Source organism: Euprymna scolopes, chromosome 3, assembly GCF_053919585.1.
Source record: "Euprymna scolopes isolate OS-2025 chromosome 3, ASM5391958v1, whole genome shotgun sequence".
NCBI classification, from domain to species: Eukaryota; Metazoa; Mollusca; class Cephalopoda; order Sepiida; family Sepiolidae; genus Euprymna; species Euprymna scolopes.
In genome coordinates this window covers 56,723,208-56,737,166 of record NC_136484.1, presented here as the reverse complement: position 1 = coordinate 56,737,166, position 13,959 = coordinate 56,723,208, and the positions used below count along the sequence as shown (strand labels likewise).

The 13,959-nt window shown below is 33.8% G+C and overlaps 1 protein-coding gene across 1 annotated transcript in view; it reads right to left on the bottom strand.

Annotated features, from left to right (window-relative positions):
• Positions 1-1,186, bottom strand: part of LOC145255588 (uncharacterized) — a 39,459-nt gene extending 38,273 nt beyond the window's left edge. The window contains exon 1 of the mRNA XM_080114069.1: positions 1,054-1,186. Coding sequence (XP_079970195.1) covers positions 1,054-1,059 — 6 coding nt within the window. The 5' untranslated portion in view covers positions 1,060-1,186. The remainder of the gene's footprint in view (positions 1-1,053) is intronic.
• Between the last annotated feature and the right edge of the window lie 12,773 nt (positions 1,187-13,959).

Below are 13,959 nucleotides of genomic sequence, written 5' to 3'. Positions count from 1 at the left end.
ACGGCGCCTGGTATTCTCAAAAAGTCATCCATCTAGTACTGGACAGGCTCAACGTTGCTTAACTTCGACAATCTAATGAGAACTTGCATGTCATCGTGATTATGCGGTAATAAACCTAAGGGGAGTGATCTGAATATTTATTTCTCTGAGTTTTTATGGAGGAGGGCTAGCAAATACTTTTTGAAACACTCAATCAAAATCCCTTCAGACTTGCTTTTATCACTTTTTTTCTCATTTAATCTTATACAACAAAACAAAACTAAAGAATAAAAAAAAACATATCAAGCAAACACAAGATCAAACTTGTTGATTCATTTAAAGTAAGCAGAGTAATCGTGATGTTTCGTAAATTTCAATTTAGACTCTTTTTAAGGGGGGGTACATGAAAAACTGTATGAAGGTTGTCAACATCCTAAGTAAAAGTGATTTTTGTGGAACGAACTGGAATCGAACTTGAGACACCTAAGTCGTCAGCCGGGACCACCGTGACCTCTCATGTTTGCAATAAAGAATGTGGATAATTATTTGATTCAATGATTATAACTATATAGCTATAGAACACAATAACTATATAGCTATAGAACATAACTATATAGATATAGAACATAATAACTATATAGCTATAGAACATAATAACTATATATATATAGAACATAATAACTATATAGATATAGAACATAATAACTATATAGCTATAGAACATAATAACTATATAGATATAGAACATAATAACTATATAGATATACAACGTAATCTTAAAAACTATGAAAACTATATCGTTTCATTTTAACATTATTATTTTTTCATTTACTTCCGACCCTTGTGTTCTCCAGAACACATATTCAATATGGTAGCCGCTTATTGGAGAATAGACTATCTTTACGAAATCCTTTAAATTAGAACATCAAATCCTTTAATTTTATGTCTACAAAATTGTTAACACAATAACAACTAAAAAGATGACAACATTGAAAAACATGTAAATGATGTAAGTGAAAAAAAAAATCTTATCTCAAAAACATCACCAAATACATAATTTAGAAATTTGCTTACAGACATATCTTGAATATTTCATGAACAAGTACTCGGTACTTCTCATCTATAAATCCATAGACTGTAAAGATATTCAAAACATAGAATAATAAACACTGAGAATTCTTCTGATCTCCGGTAAAAAAAAAAAAAAAAAAAAAAAAAAAAAACAGACATTAAAATGTTTATGTCCGATGCAATGAAGAACTTCATGTGTTGCTCTTAAAAACAAGCCAAAAACAATACGTTTTATTGCCTTAGGTTTCCCATGCGATACCTAAACAATTCCTTTTATACATTTTTATACATTGCAATCTCTTTTTTTTCTGTACTGCTTGTTGCTAAATCTTAAGTTCACCTTCGAATGCGCCTCTTACTAAATATAGAAATAATCACTCAAAGTAAAATATAAAATTTATACGTATGACATTTTTATGGAGTATTTACAAGAAAATAAATTCCTTTTACAATGAATCAAGTGCTAAATTTAGAAAAAGAAAGCTTTCAAAATGAAATACAAAAATGTCGCTTTTAATGGATTATTAAAAGAGAATGAAACGTACTAACAGAAATAAGATTATTTTTAGACTTTGTTTCTTAAGATAATAAAAGGGACGATCCAAAAGTAATGTCTCCTATTTTTATTCTGGGTCAGAGGAGATTGCAAATTACGTTATTATGATAACTGAACTTATGCATTCATGATCAGAAAGTTTCATCTCTATGTTGCAGATATTGATGTTGTGAAACTTTAAGAAACCAACACCTGTTATGGATGTGCGTCAGAAGCAGTGATGGATTATTTTATTCCTGGCAAAAATGCACTGAGAATAGTGGTGACTATGTATAAAAATAAACCCTGGAGCACAAAAGGTCATCGATTTAATGGTATCACTCCCGTCTTCTTAGCTCTTCAACTTTTAGAGCTAAAAAATATGATGCTTTACCTTTCGAACCACCTTTGTGTATATATATATATATATATATATATATATATATATATGTGTGTGTGTGTGTGTGTGTGTGTGTGTGTGTGTGTGTGTGTGTGTGTGTATATACATATGTGTGTGTATTTTATTGCCGTTTTTAATCCCATATTAAAACATATTTTGCTCTACATCAATATTGAGCACTTTCTTCAGTTTTTTTACCATTTATCGTTTTCTCATTATATATATATATATATATATATATATATATATATATATATATATATATATAATATAAAGCTGAATGTGTGTGTGTGTGTGTGTGTGTGTGTGTGTGTGTGTGTGTGTGTGTGTGTGTGTGATCACGAATAGGCTCCTATATGGTTGACTATTTAAAAAAAAAATGAGTACATATAATGATAGAAAATGTATCGAGACGCAGGAATGGGTATGTTTGATCTGGCAGAACGGTGGTTTATTAAAATTCTGGGGTCTGCGTTCGCGCCTGGTCCACAAAGTATGAAAATAAAAAAAATAAAAATTAAAAAAAAAAACGTTTACAAGTGTTTTTGATATAGATGTTGATAAGTAAGTTTTTACTTAAATAGGGATGGTATGATAAAATTGTGGGGTCTGCGTTCGCACCTGGCTTCCATAGAATAGAAATAGGCACAAACTTTAATAAAAACTTTTCATATCTATCTGCATAAGTATACTTTGATAATTATGTTTCAGTTTGAAGAAATATGGTATAATAAAATTATGGGATGTTCGTTCGCGCCTGACCTCCATAGAATGGAAATATGTCACAAAGTTTAACAAGGTTTTTTAATATAGATCCACAGAATATTTTGATAAGTGTTTCAGTGTAAACAGGTACGGTATAATAAATTATGGGGTTTATCTATTTTATTTTTACTTTCATCATATTTTGCTTTGGTTTTGATACCCCCAAATTCAACTCAAATTTACAACCCTTCCTTTTCATATACTATCATACTTTCATAAATCAGAGTCCAATTTCTGTAGGCTGTTTTTGAACCCAGTCAACGACGTGTACTTTAGCTAGTATATATATATATATATATATATATATATATATATATATATATATATATATATATATATATATATATATATATTATATATATATATATATAAGCGCAAGCAGTTAATAAAACATGTTAAAAAACACTTTGAAAAAGAGTTAAAAACATATTTAATTTGAAGAGGAAACACTAAGTTTCGAAGAAATACTTTCCTTATTATCAAAGGGTAGGATTTAGCAAAATGCGGGATCGGATTTTGCTTGCAAAAGTATTTAATGAAACTACAAGTAAGTCATAGATCTTACTTAATAACAAAAAGTGAAGCAGAAGGAATAGGGTGAAGGAAAAAGTGATTTCACGTGAATGGATAGTCTGGTAAGGGGTAAAGTATCCAATGACAGTAAAATCCAAAAATACAGAATCCAAGAAGGTTGGTTAAATTTCCAATCGCACAAGTAAAATCCAAGGGAATCGCGTAATTGGTAGATGGTCAAAAATAATCCAAAAGGCAGAAATCCGTGGAATAATTCACAAATAGGTACAATGAAAAAGGGAATGAATTATCTATCTATCTATCTATCTCTCTCTCTCTCTCTCTCTCTCTCTCTATATATATATATATATATATATATATATATATATATATATATATATATATATATATATATATATATTGTTTTGAGAAAGAAAAAAGGAAGAATTTATAAAATGGTGATCAACGTTTTTTTTTTTTTTTTTCTTCTGCATTTTTCCTGTTGATATCCTGATGATGTCCCCTGCATTTTTTAAATTCTTCGGTTTTTCTTTCGCAAAACAACATAACGTCAACCATCTTTTATTTTTACTCATTGAATATATATATATATATATATATATATATATATATATATATATATATATATAAGGGTCGTTCCAAATGTAAGTCCTCCTATGTTTTGAATTCAACGTAAATATCCTATAAGGGAAAGAAAGCAACACGTCCCGTTATCTGTGTAAATAGTATATACGTTACTCGAAAAACTTAATAAACAAAAATACTGCAAATATATTACTGGAACTTGCAAATCCTATGCAGAAATATGTCGCACGTTACCAGATGTGTACGTTATTGGCGAATTTGTAAGGTTGTCTTTTGGCGCTTAAATTCATCATATAGTCTTATGGAAGTGAAAAGATCCGGTAAATAGTTTTTTTTTATTCGTTCAGGCTACCGTAGCGCTCACTATATAGTAGGTGTGTTCGTGTTTGGAAGCATAAAAATGGAATCTTTATGTATGTATAGTGTACGCATATAAGCAAGGATAATTTTGTTAGTCTTGTGAAATCGAATTAAAGGAAACTAATTTAATACGACAATATAAAAAAAAACACAGTTTATTTTCATGCTATCTGTATACAAAGGCGGTCATGTTCATGCAAATTGAGGTGTTCGTTTTTGTCACAATCTGTTATTCCTGAAAGTAATTGTATGCACGCGTAATAAGTGTAGTGAGCTGGTAGGTTCTGTCGAAATTGTTATTAAAATAAGCGATTAAGAATAAGGGAGCATTTATTAAATAAATTTTTAACTGTAATGTATTATGTATAAAATAGTAATATGTTTAAAGGCAAATAATAAACTACATACGATATATATATATATATATATATATATATATATATATATATGTGGGGGGGGAGGAGAGATTTGCATTAGAATAAAAGCTATATCTACTTTCTCAGTGGGTGTACGTATTTAAGAGGGTACGTCCAACAGGAAAAATATGAATTATAAAACAAGGACAAAATGTATGCGTTGCTGAATAGGAACACACTTCAGAAATAACTGTAAGTGATGAACGTAAAAGTTGTGCATAGGAAGTGCTGCCAGAAGTAGCAAAAAAGCGTTTCCATTTTTTTATATAGAGGTGTGTGTGTGTGTGTGTGTGTGTGTGTGTGTGTGTGTGTGTGTGTGTGTGTGTGTGTGTGTGTGTGTGTGTGTGTGTGTGTGAAAGTGAAAGTGAAAATGAAAGTCGTTGTTTGCATGACCTTAGACGAATCTTGAGATGAATAGAAATTTCCCCATATTTAAAAATCGACTTATACCTATTAAAGCGCTGGTCTGCTATCATTCTAGGTATCTTGAAGCATTTTCCCCCTAGTAAAAAAACAGGTTGTCAACCATTTCCCGATGTGCAAATGTAAAGGAGTTAAAAGATCTAGAAAAGTTAAATTGGCCCCCGGCCGTGACGAGTACACGATGATGAGAGTATGCGATGTGGTTGAGTGGCAGACATGATGTGAATTTCGTTTTTGTTTTCTCTCTTTCTATTGTTTGTTTGTTTTGTTTTGTTTTTGTTTTTTTACTTGTGAGAAGGAAAAAATAGAATACTGCTGTTTTCTTTCTTTTTTTCTTTTTTTTTATTCATTGGAAGCTGCGTTACCAAATGAATTGGACTGTGAAATGGAATAAAGCAATAAAACAATGTTTTCTGAGACTAGAATGCCTTATCTTCATTATAAAGCATTCTATTTCATTGCTAGAACTCCAAACTTCTGGTACTTGATTTATGATGTGAGGAATTAATGCTAACAGAAAATCAACTCACCCACTCGTCCAAATAGCACTTTCAAAACATAAGAAGTCTTGAAGATCTTCTTCCCACCATGGACTTAAAAGACAATGGACAAGTGTTGCTCCAAACGGTAATTGTATCTCAAGATATTGTGACACCATGTGACAGTCACATATTGAGGCAAAAAAATTCCTTTTAGGTATCTTGAAACAGTTGTTTTGAATTGTGGATATTATTTTTTTTTTTTTTTTGATCGATTGTGAACAACACAGCAAACATTGAACGCAGCTTTTTTCATTGGAATTTTTTAATGTTAAAAATGATAAATGCACTTCTGATATCTTCAACTTTTCTGTTATTTAACGAAACTTCAATTTACGATCGGCTAAATTGTTTGTTCATTTTTGTTTTACGGCATATCAACCCTTTTCAGGTTATTTAATGCCGAATCCAGTGATTTTGAAAAACAATTGTTTAATAGAGTATATTTGTTTTTTGTTTTTTTTTTTGTTTTGTTTTTTAAGTCGGTTTCTATTTAACCCATAGTTGGGACCCTAACAGGTACTATCACTCCGGGTTAGAATGGACATGGGAGCAATGGCAATTAAAGGGTGGTTTCACACTCCCTAAAGCCCGCAAGCGGGGGCCTCACAATTGGGTATAGTTTAAGGTCATATCCAGAACCGCGGCTAAATTGAGTTTGTAAACATTTTTTTAATGTTAATAAGCAGTATTAACCGTTGTATCCAATGGAGCAAAGTGTGAATAGTACTTATGAAGCTATAGATTTGTATGAACATTATTTTCTCATTAATAAAATGTTAATAAAAAAATTTTTTTAAAAAACAAACAAAAAAACGAGGACTTGGGACTAATATAAGCCAGTTTGTTAATCACATTGATATCATCCTCTCACTAGTATTCTGTCATTCCTTATTTACGAATGGACGAGACCCACCCATGCCTAGCATGATCCAGAATGTTTCCTCTTGATGTGTGAAAATCAACGGTTCATTCTTCAACTAAACTAACCGGTGAAAACTTCTGCCATCTGACATTCAGACAAGCCTAGTATTTTATGTCATTCGATATCGTATATGGATAAACGAATGCCTCCGTTCAGTCTCAAAAGACAATGGATACCCCCTATAAAATTCGATGCGCATGTAACTATGAAGTAAGGGTTGCGTAATCTACAACCATACCTCTCCCGGATCGGCACTGCTTGAGCCCAGTGATAAGGAGAGATCCAGAACGACTAGAGACAATGCTGAGATAAGCGGAGAGCACATACAGTACCTGGAATTCCTAAATGGTTACCCATTTTAGTTCTGACCAGGCTCAATGTTGCTTAACTTCGGTGACCTAACGGGAACCGGTGTCAACGTGATAATATCGTATATATTTATTTCTTTCTGTATATGAAATGGTAATATTGCCGCCTGTCTGTCTGTAAATCTTCCTTATATGCAAAAGAACCTATGTAATATAACAAATTATGGATCGCCATGTTTTTGGCGTTTTCTTACAACAACATTGATTAATCATTTTCAATCCGATTATGGTATTCTTCATCTTTCAACTGATAATCATTCCATATTATTAACCCTTTTAATCAAGTGGCCTCTGAACTTTAAAATGAAGACTCATTATTAAAAAGAAACACTTTGAGGACAATGCTTATTGATTTTATCAAGCGGACGATGAAACATCGAGGGGATTTGTAACGATGTTTAGAAATTCATTCTTTCAGAGGATGGCTCAACAAGAATTTGTTTACATTGGACTTGAAAACTGCAATGTTGTAGTTAATCAAGAAGCAGCCCTGTGATACTGTGCTCCACAGACGGATAGTTTTAGGGAATAAATTTGGCCCATGAGAAGTTCCATTTAGTTTTGGATATACAGAGGGACAAAGGGAAATTATTGACAATGGTTGCAGCTAGACGAGGTTTTGTTGTGAATGTTTTGCAGGGAATAACCATAGATTGACGCTCAGTCGAACACTTAGATTTTCGCTTGTCTGCCTAGATGTATAGACATAACATTTTAAGGTTCAAAGAATGCAAAAAATAAACCTCTATCACCATCCAGAATGCACATTATAAATATGTACTCACTAGGAGTTTTTACACTGGCTATCATCAAAGATTGATCTCTATCAACAACCTGCGGTGCTTCCTGGAGTCTACATTGACAGCAAGTCTCCAATGATTTCCAGTACTCACCACCTCTTTCCATAACCTTTAAAAATTAATTTGCGCTATCGCAACAGCTGTTTACCATTGATTTCTAGTACTCTCCATCTCTTTTCATAACCTTTACAAATCAATTTGAGTTATTACAACAGCCGTTTACCATTGATTTCCAGTACTCTCGACCTCTTTCCAGAACTTTTGCAAATTAATTTGCTTTATTGCAACAGTTGTTTACCATTGATTTTCAGTACTCTTCACCTCTTTCTGTAACCTTTTCAAATTAATTTGATTTATTGCAACAGCTGTTTACCATTGATTTTCAGTGCTCTCCACCTCTTTCCATAATCTTTGCAAATTAATTTACTTTATTGCAACAGATTTTCAGTAATCTTCACCTCTTTCCATAACCATTGCAAATTAATTTGCGCTATCTCAATAGTTGTTTACTGTTGATTTTCAGTACTTTCCACCTTTTTCCATGACCTTCGTATCAGAATTACATAACGTATTTCTAGTTCAGTCAAAAGTGTAAAAAAAAATAGTCACAAACTTTCAAAGAACGATTAAAATTTGACCGCACCATGCTTTAAAAACCTTGTGATTGCTTGCTCAACTTTTTATTTAAACGTTTTAGAAGTGGTTTACATTTCCTATTGGAAACCGTTGTTATCTAAATGAATTTAAATAGAATGAATGTGTCTATTCTTTACGTTTGTTTGCGGTCAATATAAAAAAAAGTTTAATTGAATTTATATCTTTACCGTCATGTTTAAACTGTATTTAAATTCTAACGACAATATGATTATTTGAAAAGAAGATCTAATTGTAGACACATACATCAAATCCGTTGCCAAGGTCGCTGGAAAAATGATAGGATTCTTCTATCGATCCAGTAGATATCTCACTGTTGATACAATTCTCTACCTATATAAGAGCCAGGTACGTCCAAGGATGGAGTACTGTTGTCACATCTGGGCAGGAGCTGCTAGAAAGACCTTATCCTGCCTTGATAGAGTTCAAAATAGACTTTGTAGCCTTTTCTCTTCTCTGCAACTTCTTTCTCACAGAAGAGATGTTGCGAGTCTGTCCCTGCTTATTGTTATTTTCATGGCAAGTGCTCTTCTGAGCTCCAATCTATGCCTCCCCCCCCTCACCAAACTTTCACGAGAAACACTCGTCTAGTTAAAAACACTATAAATAATTTCCCCCACTATTTATTTGTGCCTAAACCTAAACGTAGATTCCATGAACAAAGTTTATTTCTTAGAACTATACGCCTGTGGAACTGTTTTCCGTTTTCCTACTTTCCAGCTGACTACAATATGGTAGTCTTCAAGTCCAACGTAAACAAGTTCTTGATGAGCCGTTTCACTTAATTTAAACAATTTCCAGAATTTCCATTACTAACGATTACTATATTGTCCAATTGATTACTGTACAATCTTTAACCCTTATCCTCGAGTGGCCTCTGGGCCTTGATAAGCGGTGATGCCTGTGTAAAAAAAAGAAATTGTGACATAGCGGTGACGACTATATTCAAATACCGACCTGTAGGCAAAATGGCGGCGACGGTAAGGAAAAAGAAGACTATAAAAAGGAAAGAGCACGTTCCAGAGAGGGATCACGTGAGTGACGTCACAGCCGTAATCAGAAATAACGCGTCGCAGGAGAATAGAAAAAATAAATGTTGTTTGTAGCAGCCGCTACAAACAGGCAGAGACTACTTCTCACAACTTCGAGATTTGAAATCCATTTCTCCCTGGCTTGTCCAATTACACTGTCACGTGACAGAGTATATAAAAGGCGAAATTTGAAACCATTAATCCTCTTTCTCGCTGGTTTGCCCAACAGCAAACATCGTGAGTACTACAAGCTAGCTTTGGCTCTCTTCAAACTCCCATTTATTTCCACGTGCTCTACCCAAACGAACATTTTTTTGTCATGCTAAAAACATACAACTCACACTCACGCACGACAACACATTAATACACAGAAGACTTTGCCCTTTCTTTCTCTTATAATCGGTTTCCTTTACCCCGGCTACTACTGCATATAAACACACGTGGACTAAAATGTTCTCTTCTTCAATCAGCCGGCATGCTTGACAAAGGTTTCCTTTCCAGGGCAATTGCTCTTGACTTATCAAAGGCCTTCGATAAGGTATGGCATAAGGGCCTACTTCACAAGATTTCCAGCTACGGTATTACTGGAAATGTTTTCTCAATCATTAAATCATTTCTCTCCGATAGGCTCATAAGAGTAGTGGTTGATAGGCAGAAATCAGAGGCCCACAGTATTAATGCTGGAGTCCCTCAGGGGTCCATCCTGGGCCCAACTCTCTTCCTGATCTACATCAATGATCTCTCAAAACACATACTTAAATCATTCGTTGACATTTATGTTCATGACACGACCATCTATGGCAACACATCAAAGGCCGTAAATGACAAAGTTCTCTCTAATTCTCTCTCCTCTGATCTTGAGCACATGGTACAATGGGGGAAGAAGTGGCTGGTCACTTTTAATTCATCTAAAACCAAGCTTCTATCTTTACATCATCAACGCTCTGATCCCCATCTGGCATCAATTGAAATGGATGGCTCTCGTCTTGGGGAGGCTCCATGTTTTGACAAGCTTCTGGGTTTGACCTTTACTCCTGATCTGAAATGGAACACGTACATCAAATCTGTTGCCAGGGACGGTGGGAAAATGGTGGATCCTTCTACTGCTCCAGAAGATATCTCACTACTGATGCAATTCTCTATCTATATAAAAGCCAAGTACGTCCAAGGATGGAGTACTGCTGCCACATTTGGGCAGGAGCTGCTAAAAACAGCCTATCCTGCCTTGACAGAGTACAAAATAGACTTCGTGGTTTAGTGGGGGATGTCCTTTTCTCTTCAGGAGAGACGTTGCGAGCCTGTCTTTGTTTTATCATTATTTCAATGGCAGGTGCTCGTCTGGGCTCCAATCCCTCGTTCCCCCTCGCCAATCTTTCACAAGAAACACCCGTCTGGCTGAAACTACTGTCAATAATTTTCCCCACTCTTTATCTGTGCCTAAATCCAAACGTAGATTTCATGAGCAAAGCTTCTTTCTTAGAACTGCACGCCAGTGGAACTCTCTGCCGCTTGCCTGTTTCCCACCTGACTACAACTTGAACTTCTTCAAGTCCAACATAAACAAACTCCTGACAAACCGACCCCTTAAGTAAGACACTCTATCAAAACCCCTAATCATTATATTATTACGCTTATCGCTCCGTCCGTTATCATGCTGTGCATCCCTTAAAAGGGAAAGTTGAATATTCCAAATAAAAATTGTCACCCCTTAAAAGCAAAGTGGAAATTCCAATTTCCTAATAAAACAAAAAAAATTGGTGTCGCTGTTGAGGCAAAGCTAATAAAAATGATTTGTCTTTCTTTGCCTTTTTGGCTAAGATCAAAGTGTAGTTAGTATCTGTTCTTCAGGTGCTACATTTCAATTTCTTCTCTCTCAGCGGAAGAGAAATCATTTACGACTAAGACAATTTTTTCTCCACGTTAAAAAAAAAAAACGACCCTGGTGTCTAATTCTGTCCCGTGGGGAAGCATTGTGAATAGGTACTATGTTTAATGTAACAAAGTTTTAATATTAAAAAAGTAACCGGAAAAAGTTATTTCTGATTTAATTACAAAATGCACTGGAAGTGTTACTCCTGATTAATTATAAAATGCCCTGGAAAATGTCCGTTCTGATTTTTTTTTTGTTTACTTTCCTCCCCACAAGGGCGGAATTGGACATGAGGTCGGTTAAAAATTATGGGGGAAACCAGCTCCCCAAAAGGGGCTCTCTGGTCAATAACAAAAATAAGAATTGTATCAGTAATGAAGGATTTCTCCTCCATTAACCAAATTAACTAAAAAATAGGAGATTTAAGTCACTGGAATGCTGAAACTGATAGTACACTCAGACATTCATGTTGAAGCAATGGTTACCTAATCACTAACTGTGTTAATGTTTTTTATGTATTACTTTCGAAAAACTGCTGAAACAATTTATGATTTAAACATTACTTTATTTCAAGTATATTTTAAGCAGTGGGTTACGGGATATGAAGTCAGTCCAAGAGATTAGTCAAACCGTTTACGATTTAAACATTACTTTATTTCATGTATATTTTTAACAGTGGGGTGGGAAATATGAAGTCGGTTCCGGAAATGGCTGCAACCATTCACGTCTTGAACATTACTTTATTTAATGCATATTTTTAACAGAAGGATGGGAGATGAGAAGTCAATCCCGGAAATGGCTGAAAAAGTTTACGATTTATACATTACTTTATTTCATGTATATTTTCAACAGTGGGGTGGGGATTATAAGTCAGTTCCAGAAATGGCTGAAACAGTTTACTATTTAGACATTACATGATTTCATGTATATTTTTAGTAATAGTAAACTGTTTCAGCCATTTTCGGAACTGACTTTATATACCCAACCCACTGCAAAAAATATACATAAAATAAAGTAATGTTTAAATCGTAAACATTTTAGACATTACATTATTTCATGTATATTTTTAGCAGTGGGTTGGGAATATAAAGTCGGTCCCGGAAATGACTGAAACGGTTTACTATTTAGACATTACATTATTTCATGTATATTTTTAGCAGTGGGTTCGGGATATAAAATCGGTCCCAGAAATGGCTGAAACAGTTTACTATTTAGACATTACATTATTTCATGTATATTTTTAGCAGTGGGTTTGGGATATAAAGTCGGTACCGGAAATGGCTGAAACAGTTTACTATTTAGACATTACATTATTTCATGTATATTTTTAGCAGTGGGTTGGGAATATAAAGTCGGTCCCGGAAATGGCTGAAACAATTTACGATTTAGACATTACATTATTTCATGCATATTTTTAGCAGTGGGTTGGGGATATAAAGTCGGTCCCGGAAATGGCTGAAACAGTTTACTATTTAGACATTACATTATTTCATGTATATTTTTAGCAGTGGGTTTGGGATATAAAGTCGGTACTGGAAATGGCTGAAACAGTTTACTGTTTAGACATTACATTATTTCATGCATATTTTTAGCAGTGGGTTGGGGATATAAAGTCGGTACCGGAAATGGCTGAAACAGTTTACTATTTAGACATTACATTATTTCATGTATATTTTTAGCAGTGGGTTGGGAATATAAAGTCTGTCCCGGAAATGGCTGAAACAATTTACGATTTAGACATTACATTATTTCATGTATATTTTTAGCAATGGGTTTGGGATATAAAGTCGGTCTCGGAAATGGCTGAAACAGTTTACTGTTTAGACATTACATTATTTCATGTATATTTTTAGCAGTGGGTTGGGGATGTAAAGTCGGTCCCGGAAATGGCTGAAACAGTTTACTATTTAGACATTACATTATTTCATGTACATTTTTAGCAGTGGGTTTGGGATATAAAGTCGGTCCCAGAAATGGCTGAAATAGTTTACGATTAAAACATTACTTTATTTAATGTATATTTTGAACAGTGGGGGGGGAGGATATGAAATCAGTCCAGGGATTGAATGAGATGTGTAAATATATACTATCAGAAAGCGTCGCCCAGTATTGAATGAGATAGGTGGAAAACATATAGTAGCAAAATACCCAGCGTCGCCCAGGATCAAATAAGATAGGTGAACGATATATATTAGCAGAATATGCGGCGTCATCCAGGATTGGATAAGATAGGTGAAACATATATACTATGAGAAAACACAGAATTTATTTATGTGTCTGTAATGAAATAATCAGCCCAGGCAATATATCGAAGTAATCATTTAAGTAAGGGGGAGCGACATAGTGGGTTAAAGTTATGAAAATTATTTTTCCAAATTAGTAACATATCCAAGAATTATGAAAAATGATGAAATGTCAGTTACTTGATTAATGTGTTTGTAATGATATAATAAGCCCAGACAATATATCAAATATATTATATGAGTAGGAGAGAGAGGCATAATGTGGGTTTTTAATTATAAAAATTATTGTCGAAATTAGTAACATATCCAGGATTATGAACAAAGATTAAATGTGAGTTAATCGATTGTGTGTTTATAATAAAATAATCAGCCCAGGAAATATATCAAAGTAATTATGTAAGTAAGAGAGGGCGATAAGGATGGTTTAAATTATGAAAAATAATTGTCAAAATTAGTAACAT